Source organism: Pseudophryne corroboree, chromosome 11 (genome assembly GCF_028390025.1).
Source record: "Pseudophryne corroboree isolate aPseCor3 chromosome 11, aPseCor3.hap2, whole genome shotgun sequence".
Lineage (NCBI taxonomy): Eukaryota > Metazoa > Chordata > Amphibia > Anura > Myobatrachidae > Pseudophryne > Pseudophryne corroboree.
Genome location: NC_086454.1, coordinates 83,408,140 through 83,429,141, shown reverse-complemented (window position 1 = coordinate 83,429,141; position 21,002 = coordinate 83,408,140). Strand labels below are relative to the sequence as shown.

At 44.8% G+C, this 21,002-nt stretch overlaps 1 protein-coding gene across 1 annotated transcript in view; it reads left to right on the top strand.

Annotated features, from left to right (window-relative positions):
* CSTF3 (cleavage stimulation factor subunit 3) overlaps positions 1-21,002 on the top strand; it is a 163,359-nt gene that overhangs the window by 88,432 nt on the left and 53,925 nt on the right. The window contains exons 4-7 of the mRNA XM_063944484.1: positions 19,050-19,082; positions 19,508-19,605; positions 20,732-20,798; positions 20,882-20,916. Coding sequence (XP_063800554.1) covers positions 19,050-19,082; positions 19,508-19,605; positions 20,732-20,798; positions 20,882-20,916 — 233 coding nt within the window. The remainder of the gene's footprint in view (positions 1-19,049; positions 19,083-19,507; positions 19,606-20,731; positions 20,799-20,881; positions 20,917-21,002) is intronic.

Sequence of the window (21,002 nt, the reverse complement as noted above, 5' to 3'; positions counted from 1 at the left end):
TGAATTCCCCCGTCCTAAAATGTTACATGCTGTCTTTTCATCTGATTCCTTTTTTATGAGAATTTATACAGTTTTCTCAATTTATCCTCCAAATGTGCCATTTTCAAAACACCATATTTAGCCTTTGCAGTACCAGTACCTTGGTGCCACCTTCTCATATCCCTAACAAAATGTTACAAAATGTTGTTAGGTATACGTTAAACAAGAAAATAAAATGTTAATAGATTTTTCTTAATGCGTATCCATATATGTTTTATATTTAATTCTTTGTGCGTGCTTTGAATTAAGAATTAAGCAATGCCTGAGCAAACAAATATGTTTTTTCTCTTTGCATTCAGGCAAGTACATTAGCTATGGTCTACCACAGGAACCTATGCTTGGATAAATGCTGCAGCCATCCAGTATGGAGCTGGTTGCATTGGGTCTCCAGGAGAGTTCCCTGATGCAAATGTGAAATTATAACCCTTTCTGGAAGATGAGGGAGTTGTGTAACTCCACCATCAAAAGGGGAAAAATACCTTTTATAAAATCTTTTAATTTCCTTTAAAAAGAAAATGTCTGCTTCAATAATTATGAAAGATTTTGTATTTATTTATGTAAAAATATATAAAATTAGGCTATGCAGGAAAGAATTTGAGACAAATGAAAAACTAAAGATTGAAGATAATTACATCTTAAAATGCAGTGTTTTTTTTGTGATCTATAGCTATATAGCGTTTTGGCATTTAAAATACATTTTTACGTTTGTCCCACTTCTGTTAAAAAAAAAAAAGATAAGTAAAATGCCCACAGAATAAGTGTGTTTCATTCTTGCTTAAGTTGACTCCATTTATTGGGTACCATTGTGGTACAGAGCCTTGTTGGACTGTCTCCAATCCAAATTTTTGTATATAAAATACTGTACCTCTATAAGGGACTCTGGGGCAGATGTATTAAACCTGGAGAAGTGGTAAAGCAGTGATAAGTGCAAGGTGATAACGCATCAGCAAATCAGCTCCAATATGTAAATTGGCAGTTAGGAGCTGATTGGCTTGGTGTGTTATCACCTTGTACTTATCACTGCTTTATCACTTCTGCAGGCTTAATGCCCCTCTTTCTGTACTGACAGTAGGTGAGTGAGGACCATGCGCTAGCACTGCTTCATCAGGTGCTGCAGTGCCAGGCTGTGCATTGGAGGGAGTGGCGTCAAGGTAAATTACTCCCTCATCTCTTCTCCCTGTGAGGGGTAAGGCTGATCAGGATCATCCTAGAGAAGACAGCCCTTGCCGCACACACCTGCACTTTTATTCATTGAGCTGGCATAACTAGTCTGGTCTAAATCGCTAGAGCAGTCCATTTCTGAGCTCATGCATGTTTGCCCAGGTGGTAGGTGGAGGAAACCTGTGCACCTACCACTTTCCCTGAATGTGCAGTGAGTGAATCCATGTTCCGGACTCTACTCTCAGTGGTCATCAGCCCCCCAGCTGTTCCACAATATAATCTGGTCTAGGCACAGTTCCTGACAAAATTTGTGCAGGCTATGAAGTCTTTTCTTTAGAAATAATTCTAGGGAATGCCTTCGGGCTAGGTCTTGGAAATTTCACAGTTCTGCCTTCCATCCTAGGGATGGTTTCATTCGGACTGCTCACAAAAAAAAAAAGTTAGCGGAGGAATCATGGAGAATACCTCCTGTAATAATGAAGACCCTAAAACAGAGTTGTCATTTAGTGCAGATTTTGTTTTACTTCTTCATTTGAACAATTAACTTTCTATGGGAGGTATGAACAAAACCTGAATGGAAGTTTCAAGCGACATACACAGCAGGAATCCTTTCTCCCTTGCCCTAAGGTGATAAACATGAATGGGAAGATATTTCGAAGATGGGCTTCTCTTATAGTGTGATCATCAGAGACCACCACTATTCTGAATTAAGGACTGCAGCACTTAAAGATACCATTGATGGATAGAAGAACTGGAACTGTTCTTAGGTCCATGTATGTAGCAGTAAGTGCCTCTCTTGAGAACTTCTTCTGACTCAGCTTGGGCCCACAAGGCTGGGGAAAAATGTTGGCAACTCTTGTGGGGTTTACAGTGCGTTAGGTCTGCATTGTAAAGTAATGGTCAATTGAACAGAGATTTCTAGATATCTACATGAAGCTAGAGTTTCTGCTTCGGTGGTCTCAGCTCGCCAAACATTCTGACTCAAAACATGGGATGTGGATTCAGAGTCTAAGAAGAGTCTGGAGTCCTTGCCTGTTTTCTAGAGATGTGGCGTTTTTTTTGTTTTTTTTGTTTGTTTCATTAGAAATGAGAGAATACATTTAGCCATGTGATGTGTGGACAGAATTGCTGAAGACAATTTTGCTAAAATTACAGGACCCTCAGTTCTTTCATGATGTCTGTGAAGTGACAGATCATGTTGAGAAGACTGTTTTTCTTTTTGGAGGTCTACATACAGGAAAATAGGCCTGGTCGTAACACAGTATATATTCAAGATAAGCAGCTTGGCATAGGCCAGAGATTCTCAAACGTGGTCCTCAAAGCACCCCAACGGTCCAGATTTTAAGTATATCCATGCTTAACCACAGGTGACTTAATTAGCACCTTGGTCAGTTTGATTTAACCATCTGTGCTGAGCCATGGATATAGCTAAAACCTGGATCATTGGGGTGCCTTGAGGACCGCTTTTGAGAACCCTTTGGCATAGGCTGTAGTGGGAGTCCTTGCTTCTCTACAGTGATCAACTTCCCCTTAACATTCCTGGGTGAGTGGCTCTACTGAGATGGATTTTTTTTTCTTCTTACTTTGGCTCTTCCAAGCTTTGTGACTGCCATTGAGCTGTTACATAAGTATTATCAAATCTGTGCCTGCAGAATTTGTTTGCACCTGTGGTCAGGTGGGCAGGTTAAAGATAGAAGCAATGAGATCCATAGCATGCAACAAGCTGAGTTCCATGGATGTCAAGGATTCCTATCTGCTTGCCTCCCCCCCCCCCCCCCCCCTCCACCAAGTTTCGGACTTTAACTTTTGGCCCAACAGCTGATTCTCAGAAGGATCATGACTATCATCCATACTTCTGAGATACAGGGTTATGATGATGCGGATAATCTCTTCATCAAGGTAGAGTCACTGACTCATTCTACCACATCAGTGAACACGTGTTGAGCAGTGTGGCATGAAGCTTTGTCTGAGCTGCAGTGTCACAGTCGCATGATTTCTTGATGCATATCTGTAACAAAATTTTTATACAAGGTGCAGTGCACTGCAACACTGCGAGCGCAACCACCTATAGCGACACCTTTGGGACGCCCCATAGTCCAGTTTCCCCCAGGAGTATGATAGAGAAAAAAGGACTTTAATGCTTAAATCTTTTTATTTTCTCTGACGTCCTAGTGGATGCTGGGAACTCCGTAAGGACCATGGGGAATAGCGGCTCCGCAGGAGACTGGGCACAAAAGTAAAAGCTTTAGGACTACCTGGTGTGCACTGGCTCCTCCCCCTATGACCCTCCTCCAAGCCTCAGTTAGATTTTTGTGCCCGAACGAGAAGGGTGCACACTAGGTGGCTCTCCTGAGCTGCTTAGTGAAAAAGTTTAAGTTAGGTTTTTTATTTTCAGTGAGTCCTGATGGCAACAGGCTCACTGCATCGAGGGACTAAGGGGAGAAGAAGCGAACTCACCTGCGTGCAGAGTGGATTGGGCTTCTTAGGCTACTGGACATTAGCTCCAGAGGGAACGATCACAGGCCCAGCCATGGATGGGTCCCAGAGCCGCGCCGCCGGCCCCCTTACAGAGCCAGAAGACAGAAGAGGTCCGGAAAATCGGCGGCAGAAGACGTCCTGTCTTCAACAAGGTAGCGCACAGCACCGCAGCTGTGCGCCATTGCTCTCAGCACACTTCACACTCCGGTCACTGAGGGTGCAGGGCGCTGGGGGGGGGGGCGCCCTGAGACGCAATAAAAACACCTTGGATGGCGAAAAATGCATCACATATAGCTCCTGGGCTATATGGATGCATTTAACCCCTGCCAGTTTTCCTTAAAAAAGCGGGAGAAAGGCTCCGCCCCCTTCTCGGCGGCCTATCTCCTCAGCACACAAGCGCCATTTTCCCTCACAGCTCCGCTGGAAGGACGTCTCCCTGACTCTCCCCTGCAGTCCTGCACTACAGAAACAGGGTAAAACAAGAGAGGGGGGGCACTAAATTGGCATAAGAATCTATACAGCAGCTATATAAGGGAGAAACACTTATATAAGGTTGTCCCTATACATTATATATAGCGCTCTGGTGTGTGCTGGCAAACTCTCCCTCTGTCTCCCCAAAGGGCTAGTGGGGTCCTGTCCTCTATCAGAGCATTCCCTGTGTGTGTGCTGTGTGTCGGTACGTTTGTGTCGACATGTATGAGGAGGAAAATGGTGTGGAGGCGGAGCAATTGCCTGTAATAGTGATGTCACCCCCTAGGGAGTCGACACCTGACTGGATGGTCTTATGGAAGGAATTACGTGATAGCGTCAGCACTTTACAAAAGACTGTTGACGACATGAGACAGCCGGCAAATCAGCTAGTGCCTGTCCAGGCGTCTCAAACACCGTCAGGGGCTCTAAAGCGCCCGTTACCTCAGATGGTCGACACAGACCCAGACACGGACACTGACTCCAGTGTCGACGGTGAGGAGACAAACGTGACTTCCAGTAGGGCCACACGTTACATGATCACGGCAATGAAGGAGGTTTTGAACATTTCTGATACTACAAGTACCACAAAAAAGGGTATTATGTGGGGTGTGAAAAAACTACCAGTAGTTTTTCCTGAATCAGATGAATTAAATGAGGTGTGTGATGAAGCGTGGGTTTCCCCCGATAAAAAAACTGATAATTTCTAAAAAATTATTGGCATTATACCCTTTCCCGCCAGAGGTTAGGGTGCGTTGGGAAACACCCCCTAGGGTAGATAAAGCGCTCACACGCTTATCAAAACAAGTGGCGTTACCGTCTCCTGATACGGCCGCCCTCAAGGAACCAGCTGATAGGAAGCTGGAAAATATCCTAAAAAGTATATACACACATACTGGTGTTATACTGCGACCAGCAATCGCCTCAGCCTGGATGTGCAGTGCTGGGGTGGCTTGGTCGGATTCCCTGACTGAAAATATTGATACCCTGGATAGGGACAGTATATTATTGACTATAGAGCATTTAAAGGATGCATTTCTATATATGCGAGATGCACAGAGGGATATTTGCACTCTGGCATCAAGAGTAAGTGCGCTGTCCATTTCTGCCAGAAGAGGGTTATGGACGCGACAGTGGTCAGGTGATGCGGATTCCAAACGGCATATGGAAGTATTGCCGTATAAAGGGGAGGAGTTATTTGGGGTTGGTCTATCGGACCTGGTGGCCACGGCAACGGCTGGGAAATCCACCTTTTCTCTAACGTCCTAGTGGATGCTGGGGACTCCGTCAGGACCATGGGGAATAGCGGCTCCGCAGGAGACAGGGCACAAAAAGTAAGCTTTTAGGATCACATGGTGTGTACTGGCTCCTCCCCCTATGACCCTCCTCCAAGCCTCAGTTAGGTTTTTGTGCCCGTCCGAGCAGGGTGCAATCTAGGTGGCTCTCATAAAGAGCTGCTTAGAAAAAGTTTTTTAGGTTTCTTATTTTCAGTGAGTCCTGCTGGCAACAGGCTCACTGCTACGAGGGACTTAGGGGAGAGAAGTGAACTCACCTGCGTGCAGGATGGATTTGCTTCTTAGGCTACTGGACACCATTAGCTCCAGAGGGATCGAACACAGGCCCAGCCATGGAGTCCGGTCCCGGAGCCGTGCCGCCGACCCCCCTTGCAGATGCCGAAGTTGAAGAGGTCCAGAGGTCCGGAAACAGGCGGCAGAAGACTTTCAGTCTTCATAAGGTAGCGCACAGCACTGCAGCTGTGCGCCATTGTTGTCGGCACACTTCACACCAGCGGTCACTGAGGGTGCAGGGCGCTGGGGGGGGCGCCCTGGGCAGCAATGTATAATACCTTTTTCTATGGCTAAAATACATCACATATAGCCCTTGAGGCTATATGGATGTATTTAACCCCTGCCATATATCGCAAACTCCGGGAGAAGAGCCCGCCGTTTTAGGGGGCGGGGCCTATTCTCCTCAGCACACAGCGCCATTTTCCTGCTCAGCTCCGCTGTGAGGAAGGCTCCCAGGACTCTCCCCTGCACTGCACTACAGAAACAGGGTAAAACAGAGAAGGGGGGCATATTTTGGCGATATTTTTATATGTTAAGCGCATATAACAGAAACAACACCTTTTAGGGTTGTTTATATACATTTTTATAGCGCTTTGGTGTGTGCTGGCAAACTCTCCCTCTGTCTCCCCAAAGGGCTAGTGGGGTCCTGTCTTCGATAAGAGCATTCCCTGTGTGTCTGCTGTGTGTCGGTACGTGTGTGTCGACATGTATGAGGACGATGTTGGTGTGGAGGCGGAGCAATTGCCGGTAATGGTGATGTCACTCCCTAGGGAGTCGACACCGGAATGGATGGCTTTAATTATGGAATTACGTGATAATGTTAGCACGCTGCAAAAGTCAGTTGACGACATGAGACGGCCGGAAAACCAGTTAGTACCTGTCCAGGCGTCTCAGGCACCGTCAGGGGCTGTAAAACGTCCCTTACCTCAGTCAGTCGACACAGGTACCGACACAGATGAATCTAGTGTCGACGGTGAAGAAAGAAACGTATTTTCCAATAGGGCCACACGTTATATGATCACGGCAATGAAGGAGGCTTTGCATATCTCTGATACTGCAGGTACCTCAAAGGGGGGTATTATGTGGGGTGTGAAAAAACTACCTGTAGCTTTTCCAGAATCAGAGGAATTGAATGACGTGTGTGATGAAGCATGGGTTAACCCCGATAGAAAACTGCTAATTTCAAAGAAGTTATTGGCATTATACCCTTTCCCACCAGAGGTTAGGGCGCGCTGGGAAACACCCCCTAGGGTGGATAAGGCGCTCACACGCTTATCAAAACAAGTGGCGTTACCGTCTCCTGATACGGCCGCCCTCAAGGATCCAGCTGATAGGAGGCTGGAAACTACCCTGAAGAGTATATACACACATACTGGTGTTATACTGCGACCAGCAATAGCCTCAGCCTGGATGTGCAGTGCTGGGGTGGTGTGGTCGGATTCCCTGACTGAAAATATTGATACCCTGGATAGGGACAGTATTTTATTGACTATAGAGCAATTAAAGGATGCTTTTCTTTATATGCGAGATGCTCAGAGGGATATTTGCACTCTGGCATCGAGAGTAAGTGCGATGTCCATATCTGCCAGAAGAAGTTTATGGACGCGACAGTGGTCAGGTGATGCGGATTCCAAACGGCATATGGAAGTATTGCCGTATAAAGGAGAGGAATTATTTGGGGTCGGTCTATCGGATCTGGTGGCCACGGCAACAGCCGGAAAATCCACTTTTTTACCTCAGGTCACCTCCCAACAGAAAAAGACACCGTCTTTTCAGCCGCAGTCCTTTCGTTCCTATAAGAACAAGCGGGCAAAAGGACAGTCATATTTGCCCAGAGGCAAAGGAAGGGGTAAGAGGGTGCAGCAAGCAACTACTTCCCACGTACAGAAGCCCTCCCCGGCTTCTACAAAGCCCTCAGCATGACGCTGGGGCTGTGCAAGCGGACTCAGGGGCGGTGGGGGGTCGACTAAAGATTTTCAGCACACAGTGGGCGCGCTCACAGGTGGACCCTTGGATCCTGCAGGTAGTATCTCAGGGTTACAAGTTGGAATTCGAAAAGTCTCCCCCTCGCCGGTTCCTAAAGTCTGCTTTACCAACGTCTCCCTCAGAAAGGGCGACGGTATTGGAAGCCATTCACAAGCTGTATTCTCAGCAGGTGATAGTCAAGGTACCCCTCCTACAACAGGGAAAGGGGTATTATTCCACACTATTTGTGGTACCGAAGCCAGACGGTTCGGTAAGACCTATTCTAAATCTGAAATCCTTGAACCTGTACATACAGAAATTCAAGTTCAAGATGGAGTCACTCAGAGCAGTGATAGCGAATCTGGAAGAAGGGGACTTCATGGTGTCCCTGGACATAAAAGATGCTTATCTGCATGTCCCAATTTACCCTTCACACCAAGGGTATCTCAGGTTCGTGATACAAAACTGTCATTATCAGTTTCAAACGCTGCCGTTTGGTTTGTCCACGGCACCTCGGGTCTTTACCAAGGTAATGGCCGAAATGATGGTTCTTCTACGAAGAAAAGGCGTATTAATTATCCCTTACTTGGACGATCTCCTGATAAGGGCAAGGTCCAGAGAACAGCTGGAAGTCGGAGTAGCACTAACCCAAGTAGTGCTTCAACAACACGGGTGGATTCTGAATCTTCCAAAATCTCAATTGACCCCGACGACACGTCTGCTGTTCCTGGGAATGATTCTGGACACTGTTCAGAAAAAGGTGTTTCTCCCGGAGGAGAAAGCAAGGGAGTTATCCGAACTTGTCAGGAACCTCCTAAAACCAGGAAATGTGTCAGTACATCAATGCACAAGAGTCCTGGGAAAGATGGTGGCTTCTTACGAAGCAATTCCATTCGGCAGATTCCACGCACGAATATTTCAGTGGGATCTGCTGGACAAATGGTCCGGATCGCATCTGCACATGCATCAGCGGATAACACTGTCACCAAGAACAAGGGTGTCTTTTCTGTGGTGGTTGCAGAGTGCCCATCTGTTAGAGGGCCGCAGATTCGGCATACAGGACTGGGTCCTGGTGACTACGGATGCCAGCCTACGAGGCTGGGGAGCAGTCACACAGGGAAGAAACTTCCAGGGCGTGTGGTCGAACCTGGAGACGTCTCTTCACATAAATATACTGGAGCTAAGAGCGATTTACAATGCTCTAAGCCTGGCAAAACCGCTGCTTCAGGGTCAGCCGGTGTTGATCCAGTCGGACAACATCACGGCAGTCGCCCACGTAAACAGACAGGGCGGCACGAGAAGCAGAAGAGCAATGACAGAAGCTGCAAGGATTCTTCGCTGGGCGGAAAATCATGTCATAGCACTGTCAGCAGTGTTCATTCCGGGAGTGGACAACTGGGAAGCAGACTTCCTCAGCAGACACGACCTCCACCCGGGAGAGTGGGGACTTCATCCAGAAGTCTTCCACATGATTGTGAACCGTTGGGAAAAACCAAAGGTGGACATGATGGCGTCCCGTCTCAACAAGAAACTGGACAGATATTGCGCCAGGTCAAGAGACCCTCAGGCAATAGCTGTGGACGCTCTGGTAACACCGTGGGTGTACCAGTCCGTGTATGTGTTTCCTCCTCTGCCTCTCATACCAAAGGTACTGAGAATTATACGGCTACGGGGAGTAAGAACAATACTCGTGGCTCCGGATTGGCCGAGAAGGACTTGGTACCCGGAACTTCAAGAGATGCTCACGGAAGAGCCGTGGCCTCTACCGTTAAGAAGGGATCTGCTTCAGCAGGGACCTTGTATGTTCTAAGACTTACCGCGACTGCGTTTGACGGCATGGCGGTTGAACGCCGGATTCTAAAAGAAAAGGGCATTCCAGAGGAAGTTATTCCTACCTTGATTAAAGCCAGGAAGGAAGTGACCGCACAACATTATCACCGCATTTGGAGAAAATATGTTGCGTGGTGTGAGGCCAAGAAGGCCCCAACGGAGGAATTTCAATTGGGTCGATTCCTACATTTCCTGCAGGCAGGATTGTCTATGGGCCTCAAATTGGGGTCTATTAAGGTTCAAATTTCGGCCTTATCGATTTTCTTCCAGAAAGAATTGGCTTCAGTGCCTGAAGTACAAACCTTTGTCAAAGGTGTACTACATATACAGCCCCCGATTGTGCCTCCAGTGGCACCGTGGGATCTCAACGTAGTTTTGGATTTTCTCAAATCCCATTGGTTTGAGCCGCTCAAATCGGTAGATTTGAAGTATCTTACATGGAAAGTAACCATGCTACTGGCCCTGGCTTCAGCCAGGAGAGTATCAGAGTTGGCGGCTTTATCGTACAAAAGCCCATATCTGATTTTCCATTCGGACAGGGCAGAACTGCGGACGCGTCCTCAGTTTCTGCCTAAGGTGGTTTCGGCTTTTTACTTGAACCAGCCTATTGTGGTGCCTACGGCTACTAGCGACTTGGAGGACTCCAAGTTGCTGGACGTTGTCAGAGCATTGAAAATATCTATTTCAAGGACGGCTGGAGTCAGAAAATCTGACTCGCTGTTTATCCTGTATGCACCCAACAAGATGGGTGCTCCTGCGTCTAAGCAGACGATTGCTCGTTGGATCTGTAGCACAATCCAACTTGCACATTCTGTGGCAGGCCTGCCACAGCCTAAATCTGTAAATGCCCACTCCACAAGGAAGGTGGGCTCATCTTGGGCGGCTGCCCGAGGGGTCTCGGCATTACAACTTTGCCGAGCAGCTACGTGGTCAGGGGAGAACACGTTTGTAAAATTTTACAAATTTGATACCCTGGCTAAGGAGGACCTGGAGTTCTCTCATTCGGTGCTGCAGAGTCATCCGCACTCTCCCGCCCGTTTGGGAGCTTTGGTATAATCCCCATGGTCCTGACGGAGTCCCCAGCATCCACTAGGACGTTAGAGAAAATAAGAATTTACTTACCGATAATTCTATTTCTCATAGTCCGTAGTGGATGCTGGGCGCCCATCCCAAGTGCGGATTGTCTGCAATACTTGTACATAGTTATTGTTACAAAAATCGGGTTATTATTGTTGTGAGCCATCTTTTCAGAGGCTTCTTCGTTGTTATCATACTGTTAACTGGGTTCAAATCACAAGTTGTACGGTGTGATTGGTGTGGCTGGTATGAGTCTTACCCGGGATTCAAGATCCTTCCTTATTGTGTACGCTCGTCTGGGCACAGTACCTAACTGAGGCTTGGAGGAGGGTCATAGGGGGAGGAGCCAGTACACACCATGTGATCCTAAAAGCTTACTTTTTGTGCCCTGTCTCCTGCGGAGCCGCTATTCCCCATGGTCCTGACGGAGTCCCCAGCATCCACTACGGACTATGAGAAATAGAATTATCGGTAAGTAAATTCTTATTTTTACCCCAAGTCACCTCTCAGCAGAAAAAGACACCGTCTTTTCAGGCTCAGTCCTTTCGTCCCCATAAGGGCAAGCGGGCAAAAGGCTCCTCATTTCTGCCCCGAGGCAGAGGAAGGGGAAAAAGACTGCATCAGGCAGCCTCTTCCCTGGAACAGAAGCCCTCCCTGAAGTCTGCTTTACCAACGTCTCCCTCCGACAGGGAGGCGGTATTGGAAGCCATTCACAAGCTGTATTCCCAGCAGGTGATAATCAAGGTACCCCTCCTGCAACAGGGAAAGGGGTATTATTCCACGCTGTTTGTGGTGCCGAAGCCAGACGGCTCGGTGAGACCTATTTTAAATCTGAAATCCTTGAACACTTACATACAAAGGTTCAAATTCAAGATGGAGTCACTCAGAGCAGTGATAGCGAACCTGGAAGAAGGGGACTATATGGTGTCTCTGGACATCAAGGATGCTTACCTCCATGTCCCAATTTGCCCTTCTCACCAAGGGTACCTCAGGTTTGTGGTACAGAACTGTCACTATCAGTTTCAGACGCTGCCGTTTGGATTGTCCACGGCACCCCGGGTCTTTACCAAGGTAATGGCCGAAATGATGATTCTTCTTCAAAGAAAAGGCGTCTTAATTATCCCTTACTTGGACGATCTCCTGATAAGGGCAAGGTCCAGGGAACAGTTAGAGGTCGGAGTAGCACTATCTCAAGTAGTGTTACGACAGCACGGGTGGATTCTAAATATTCCAAAATCGCAGCTGATTCCGACGACACGTCTGCTGTTCCTAGGGATGATTCTGGACACAGTCCAGAAAAAGGTGTTTCTCCCGGAGGAGAAAGCCAGGGAGTTATCCGAGCTAGTCAGGAACCTCCTAAAACCAGGTCAAGTGTCAGTGCATCAATGCACAAGGGTCCTGGGAAAAATGGTGGCTTCTTACGAAGCGATTCCATTCGGCAGATTCCACGCAAGAACCTTTCAGTGGGATCTGCTGGACAAATGGTCCGGATCGCATCTTCAGATGCATCAGCGGATAACCCTATCTCCAAGGACAAGGGTGTCTCTCCTGTGGTGGTTGCAGAGTGCTCATCTTCTAGAGGGCTGCAGATTCGGCATTCAGGACTGGGTCCTGGTGACCACGGATGCCAGCCTGAGAGGCTGGGGAGCAGTCACACAGGGAAGAAATTTCCAGGGCTTGTGGTCAAGCATGGAAACGTCATTTCACATAAATATCCTGGAACTAAGGGCCATTTACAATGCCCTAAGTCAAGCAAGGCCTCTGCTTCAGGGTCAGCCGGTGTTGATCCAGTCGGACAACATCACGGCAGTCGCCCACGTAAACAGACAGGGCGGCACAAGAAGCAGGAGAGCGATGGCAGAAGCTGCAAGGATTCTTCGCTGGGTGGAAAATCATGTGATAGCACTGTCAACAGTGTTCATTCCCGGAGTGGACAACTGGGAAGCAGATTTTCTCAGCAGACACGATCTCCACCCGGGAGAGTGGGGACTTCATCCAGAAGTCTTCCAATTGATTGTAAACCGTTGGGAAAAACCAAAGGTGGACATGATGGCGTCCCGCCTCAACAAAAAACTAGACATGTATTGCGCCAGGTCAAGGGACCCTCAGGCAATAGCGGTGGACGCTCTGGTAACACCGTGGGTGTACCAGTCAGCGTATGTGTTCCCTCCTCTGCCTCTCATACCCAAGTTACTGAGGATTATAAGACGGAGAGGAGTAAGAACTATACTCGTGGCTCCGGATTGGCCAAGAAGGACTTGGTACCCGGAATTTCAGGAGATGCTCACGGAGGATCTGTGGCCTCTACCTCTAAGAAGGGACCTGCTTCAGCAAGGACCCTGTCTGTTCCAAGACTTACCGCGGCTGCGTTTGACGGCATGGCGGTTGAACGCCGGATCCTGAAGGAGAAAGGCATTCCAGATGAAGTCATCCCTACCCTGATCAAAGTCAGGAAGGATGTAACTGCACAACATTATCACCGTATTTGGAGGAAATATGTTGCGTGGTGCGAGGCCAGGAAGGCCCCGACAGAGGAATTTCAACTAGGTCGTTTCCTGCATTTCCTGCAAACAGGACTGTCCATGGGCCTAAAATTAGGATCCATTAAGGTTCAAATTTCGGCCTTGTCGATTTTCTTCCAGAAAGAATTGGCTTCAGTTCCTGAAGTCCAGACTTTTGTAAAGGGGGTACTGCATATACAGCCTCCCTTTGTGCCTCCAGTGGCACCCTGGGATCTCAATGTGGTTTTGGGATTCCTAAAATCACATTGGTTCGAACCACTTGCCACAGTGGATTTAAAATATCTCACATGGAAAGTGGTAATGCTGTTAGCCCTGGCTTCAGCCAGGCGTGTCTCAGAATTGGCGGCTTTATCCTATAAAAGCCCTTACCTAATTTTTCATGCGGACAGGGCAGAATTGAGGACTCGTCCTCAATTTCTCCATAAGGTGGTTTCAGCATTTCACTTGAACCAGCCTATTGTGGTGCCTGCGGCTACTAGGGACTTGGAGGACTCCAAGTTGCTGGACGTAGTCAGGGCCCTGAAAATATATGTTTCCAGGACGGCTGGAGTCAGAAAATCTGACTCGCTGTTTATCCTGTATGCACCCAACAAGCTGGGTGCTCCTGCTTCTAAGCAGACTATTGCTCGTTGGATTTGTAGTACAATTCAGCTTGCACATTCTGTGGCAGGCCTGCCACAGCCAAAATCTGTAAAAGCCCATTCCACAAGGAAAGTGGGCTCATCTTGGGCGGCTGCCCGAGGGGTCTCGGCTTTACAACTTTGCCGAGCAGCTACTTGGTCAGGGGCAAACACGTTTGCTAAATTCTACAAATTTGATACCCTGGCTGAGGAGGACCTGGAGTTCTCTCATTCGGTGCTGCAGAGTCATCCGCACTCTCCCGCCCGTTTGGGGGCTTTGGTATAATCCCCATGGTCCTTACGGAGTTCCCAGCATCCACTAGGACGTCAGAGAAAATAAGAATTTACTTACCGATAATTCTATTTCTCGTAGTCCGTAGTGGATGCTGGGCGCCCATCCCAAGTGCGGATTGTCTGCAATACTTGTACATAGTTATTGTTAACTAAATCGGGTTATTATTGTTGTGAGCCATCTTTTCAGAGGCTCCTCTGTTATCATGCTGTTAACTGGGTTCAGATCACAGGTTGTACGGTGTGATTGGTGTGGCTGGTATGAGTCTTACCCGGGATTCAATATCCTTCCTTATTGTGTACGCTCGTCCGGGCACAGTATCCTAACTGAGGCTTGGAGGAGGGTCATAGGGGGAGGAGCCAGTGCACACCAGGTAGTCCTAAAGCTTTTACTTTTGTGCCCAGTCTCCTGCGGAGCCGCTATTCCCCATGGTCCTTACGGAGTTCCCAGCATCCACTACGGACTACGAGAAATAGAATTATCGGTAAGTAAATTCTTATTTTTTTTATTTGAATCCATTGAGCATCATAATAATGCAAAGCAATATTGGAAAGCACTGTGAACAGAACAGGGGAATCGTTTTACTAACATTGCTTTAAATTGACAATTAGTAATGCAAATTATAATCCCTTCTCAGACACCTTCAGTACATTTCGGTCAACAGTGGCTAGGCTCTGTTCACAGCTGTCGTTAACTGTTGTTGACTACATGTACTGGAACCCAGCTGTCATGGATTCTAGGGCGGTGGTCAAAAACTCCTACAGATTTTGGCTACACAATTGCAGTATGCAGCACTCAAACCCATTGGATATTGTGTATAGGCTCCTCTTCTCCCTTGAAATCTCATTGACTCCTTATGGTCACTAATGCCACCTTATTTACCTGCTTACCTGTTCTCCCTCCATATTCTCACGTCTCTTCTTATTTTTGATGTCACTACTCTTTCTCAAATTAAATTATGATCAAAGCCAAACTAGTTATTCCTTCTCCGTCTTTCTGTTGATAACATCTTTCTCCCTACTGTTCCACAAGTCTGCGGCCTAGGTGTCATCCTTTATTCCACTCTCTCATACACCGCTCATGTTCAAAACATCTCTCGCTCTTCTTGTCTTCCATCTCTGCAACATCTTTAGGATTCAACCAAAACTTATCCCACTTCAATCGGTCCTGACCTCTCATTTTCCTCTCTGCGTTGGTGTCCTCGCCCCCTTCCTTCACCCTGTTTCACTGGCCCTCTATCCCCCATGGTAACCAGTTCTAATTCCACGCCACACATATAAAGCCCTTAATCCCTCCTTCTCCTACATCTCCATCCTCATTTCTGTCCATGCTCCACCTGTCCCTTAAATTGTTCTACTGATCGCTGCCTGAGCTAAGACTACTGTTCCCTTTTATAGTTTGTATTGGTACGTGGCATTTTAGACAGTGCAGGATATTCAATTGTTGTGGTTATAAGGTAGCAATGGGCATCCCAGTGGTCAGACCCAGACCAGTTTGTGTAAAGGAGGTACAGCAAATCAAAGACTAAAAATAACTTATTAAATACTTGACTACTATACATAATTTTTGTTTAAGTTTCCAATGTGATTGAGAGGGGGCTAAACTGTTTATTCTACCAATCAGATTACTTTTTTGCTGGTCCACAAAATGTGATTAGGGTATTTGTTTTTTTGTTTTGGGGCTATTTTTTTGAAAAATGTTTCAACCTACAGTATATGTTTGAAGTAATTAGTCTATAATAACTTTTTCTTTTGTTACGGACCTTCAAACAGATCTGTTTCGGCCAATGAAAATACTTCTCCGGAGTGGAAAAGCAATCTTGTTTTTTCTGATAAATATCAGTCTTTATGGGTGGGGAATTTACTGTAACTCAAATCAACACAAGTCAAAACCTAACCAAGTTGTAAGGGGGGGGGGGAATACATACCACACATACTGCAGACACATTAGCATACAAGCTGTTTTTAAGTACACACACGTACACTGCAAAATATTTCACCAAGACCAAATATTTATTATGGAAAAAAAATATATAGTATTTTATATCTACACACTTGGCTGACTTGCGGATGTAAATAATAAAACACATCTGGGTATAAGCGAAGGTTTGACAGCGCACATTGATGTATAAGTCATGTATACCCTTGGGCATCTAATATGGTAGGCATGTGCAATATAGATCAGATGCAAGCACAAGAGGGATTTAGCCGTGAGGCATACACTTACTGTACACTCAGTGCTTTGTTTTGCCCATATTTTGTACACCCAGGTTGCAGTAATACAGAGATGCATTACTACTTAACCACACTACACACTAGTAATTCTCTTAATTACAAGCTCACTGAATGACCAGGTTTTTTTCATGTGGGATAATTAATATAAGTGTTCCATATTTGTTAAGAGCAACAGCTTGCAATATCTGTTTAGATTTGTGTTTTCACTGTACATAGTGAATAAATATGGATAGTCAACTGTAAAAATATGGATAGTCAACTGTAAAAATCTTTAGTATTCCAGATTTCAGTATCCGGCTTTGTCATGTGGCTGATCCCTGGGAATTCAGCCGTCAGGTTAAGCCTAGGGCTACACAGAGATTTTAATTTTATACGGTTAAATACGTAATCAAAAATAGTCCAATTTTATGTGATTAAAGTCATGAGATTATTTGGCCAAAGGAAAATAAAACAATGCTTTCCTGTGTTCTCTGTGCCATATGAGCGTTTCCTGACCAAAATCATCTAACATCTTATGGGATCAGTAATTAACGCATACTATCTATGTTTGAGATTAATCACCTAATATTCATGCAGCGTATGACCGAGCGGCCTACCTTTAAGACACTTCAATCAGTGGGATAGCTATGCAATGTATACAGTGACCCTCCCCAGTCTTGTCAATCACACATAACATCAAATGATACTGTGACTGCAAATTAACAGCAGAGAACGGAGGCCCAAAAGCTAACACTCATACTTAGAGCCAGCAGTGCAGAATCTACATTTACCAACCTTTGACAACTACAGATTTCAAGCATAACATAATCCATGAATTTCATTAACCTGCAAATGTATACAACTTGATCAAATTTGCTTATTGGCTTCTCGGCTTCACAAATGATTTCAATGAAGAGGCGTGATGCATCACTGAGAGCAGTGAACGTGGTTTAATTTATGAAGAGTAAAGAATTACGGTAGAATATGTGGTTACATCACCATACTTTTTTTAAACTTTGTGAACCGTCAATCACAGTAACTGATAAATATATGCTTTCTGTACATTATGCTTATATTTTTGGTACTAAGTGAAACACACTCCACCGAAAGGATAGAAATATAGATGTTCTAATACATTATACAAAGATAGATACTCCACAGAAATATATAATAAATGTTATTATACATTATACGCAATCACACTTTTGACTCACAGTGGAATATCAGCATTTTTTTTACTGCACCCCTCGGCCACAGTTTCTTATTGGGAAATTCAGAATAAAATATGAAATTAAATAAATTGTGTTTTATATGTTATCCTTGGAGTCAGCTATGTGGTGAGGGACAGGATTTGCTTCTGTTGGTCCACCTATGTTTGATAGGAAGCCACAACGACTGGTTTTACCTATTACATTGACCATAAATAAACTGGATCCTGGACCACCGACACTTCAGCACTGCATTAAACAAAAACTCTCTAGAGAGGATATAAATGATGTGAATTATTATATAAAATTTGGAAAGTGTGCGATTGTACTGTAAGTTCCATTTGTTGATATTAAACAGGATGGGTGGGGTAATGAAGGTCGACCGTGTCTAGGTCGACCACTATTGGTCTACACTAAGTAGGTTGACTGGGTCTCTAGGTCGACATGGTCTAGGTCAAAAGGTCGACATGAGTTTGTTTGTTTTTTAAATAGTCATTTTCGCCGTACAGTGACCGGGAACCCCAATAAGTGCACCGTGTCCCCTCGCCATGCTCCGCTACCGCTGCACTCTGCACAGGTTATCGTTCCCAGTCGTAGTCCACGTGTATCGTAAAGTATGAAAAAGTTCAGAAAAAGAAACTGAAAAACTCATGTCGACATTTTGACCTGTCGACCTAGAGACCCTGTTGACCTAGTTACTGTCGACCAATAGTGGTCGACCTAGACACTGTTGACCTAGAGACCGGATACCAAACAGGATACCATTTAAAATAGTTTACAGTTGCAATATATATTTTCCACAAATGTCCAGTGATTATTTGTTTGCTGTGACCATGGTAAAAGGATTTCTCACTACAAACTAATAAGCAAATTAATAATTTTGCGGAAATACGATTTCCTGTTCCTTTTAAAAATCTGTTATATTGACATGTAACCAGTAGTATTATAGCGAAAATAAGATGCGTTATTGACTAAAAACTGAACTGTTGGTTCTGAAGCCGACACCAAGATAAAATGTTATTCTTCACTATCTGGTGATAGATGGTGATATGAAAAGTAAAACCTGTATATTCGTAAAAACCCACTAGCTATACTGGCTTCATAATCTGCTGTGCCAGATCTTAGTAGTTTTTTTTTATTAAACGGGGATGCTTTAGAGAGTGTTCCGGATTCCGGCTTTGCATTGATGACTATAATGGATTCTATTTTACTCTACTGTAATTGCACATTATAACATAGCTCTTAATGATTTTATACAGGATTCTGCCTAGTATAGCGCATTAAAAACAATATACCCATAGGTGTCTGGATCCAAGGAGATGCCAAGAACATTGTCATAGCATAGCATTGTACGCAGAACCTGCTGCAAGACCAGTCATCATTATACCACAGTTATTAAATGTATAAGGCGAACATACACTACTAATATATTATACTGTAGAATCTGGGGGATATTCATATGTTTAATCTAGGTCATTGGTCAGCAGATCCGTTAGAAGATTTTTACATTGTGCATGGTCAGGATAGGCAAAGGCCTCACTCCAGGTCACGTACAAAGAAAAGTTTGTGGACTATTTGTTTTATAACTTTTGCTCAATTTACTTGCAGATCAAAGCAAAGAATTATGACAAGGTTGAAAAGGTGAGTTCAATTAACACTTCTACGTTGTAAAATCGTTGATTCTGCTATAATAAAACAACGTCGGTGTTATGAGAAGCCAGATTGGCTTCCTATAGGAGTGAATTACAGTAATTTTAACATCAACGAACCAGATAGACCTGATACCATTTATCAAAATGCTGATACCATTTATCAAAAGTACGCATGCGTTTGCCTGTGTGAATACTGGTGAAGTTGTGTTTGATGCAGCAGCGCCCGTTTAGCGTTTAAACAAATTTCTTCCCAATAAATGCAATGCCACCTCAAACGTTAATAATACACAAAGTTTAGAAAGTTCCGTGTTACTTTTTCTGGGCATAAAGAAAATGGTTACTTTGTATTATTTAAATCCATTTCCCCAATAAGCAAGTACAGGCCTTTTATTTTTTTTTACCATCTATCTGCAGTTGTTTCAGCGATGTCTCATGAAGGTCTTGCACATTGATCTCTGGAAATGCTATGTCTTGTACGTACGGGAGACCAAAGGAAAACTGCCAAGTTACAAGTAGGTACACCATGCATTCATGTGGGTTTTTTTTTTTTGTGCAATGATGAGTGGCCTCTATTAGCTAGGACACAAAGTATTTGGGGGTCATTGTTGTTGGGCCCTAGAAGAGGAAGTACCAAATTTATTGTAGTCTCAAGAAACTCCAGAACACAGATCTAAACTGTTCTAAGTATCCAATACAAGTCATGGCATCTGTGATCCCAATAGAGATGGCTTGGTGTATGATGACTAGACAATAGAAATATTCACTGTACATTCAATCGGCTTCTCTTGGTTAATGTGCAAAGTGTATAGACACCTCTTCCAGGATCAAACTACCCCAAAGTTCACAAGTGGGTGTTTTGGAGGCGCTCTGCATCTGGTAACATCTGCTGTAATAGACATCACGGATACCTATGGATATACAGTACATGATCTGTTCAGTTCTGCTTCTGCCAAACCAATACTTCTAAAGATGTTATATGTATAGAATGTCACAAGCACGTCCATTCGAAGCGCAACATATACTGCAGTTTTGAAATACAGGGTGGTCCGTAAGTGTGGAAACACTCTTATAAAAAGGAAATGAGTAAGGAAATATTAGTATGGTGTCAATACATTTGATGATCGGAGTGTGGGATATCTTTTTAGGGTAAGTTTCCCCCCACTCCCTTATCATATGTGTAGACACTGGATTAATATGTCCTTACTCATTTCCTTATTAGAAGGGGGTCTCCACACTTACGGACCACCCTACATATATGATAACCTTCAATCTTTAAAGTTCTGCTGTCCAGGAAATCGGTAATTAAAGAATAGCCTGAAGTGATACAGCAGCTGTGACATTTATTGGGTGTGCAGGTGGCCATACAGTTGGGATTGGCAGAAAATCTCCTGCTTTATTAGTTGTGCTTTGCCAAGACAACAGAGCACCTATTGCAAAGACCTGGTGAGTCTGCCAGCGCGGGGCTATTTCCTAAGAGCCTTACCATATTCTCTAGAACACAGAGAGTAATGGTAAAATAAAAACTTGAGAAATGACCGATCTCTTGTAAAATTGAAATGCCGCGGTGTGTCGCCATTCTGGATAATCTAACTTTATATATGTAAAGTGTTTGAATCCCAACTTCGTTTTTTCTTTCAGGGAAAAAATGGCACAAGCTTATGACTTTGCTCTTGATAAAATTGGCATGGAAATAATGTCATACCAGGTATAATTGCCCTTCATAATCCAAAACGCATTTTTCGTGTATCTTAATTATGGTGGGATTAACGCTCTTTCATTTTATTGCAGATATGGGTTGATTACATCAATTTTTTGAAAGGAGTGTAAGTCCATTTTTATATTACCAGTTATAATTGTAGTCGCTTAGGTTTAATAAATATACCCAGTCAGCAGACCCAAAATAGATTTC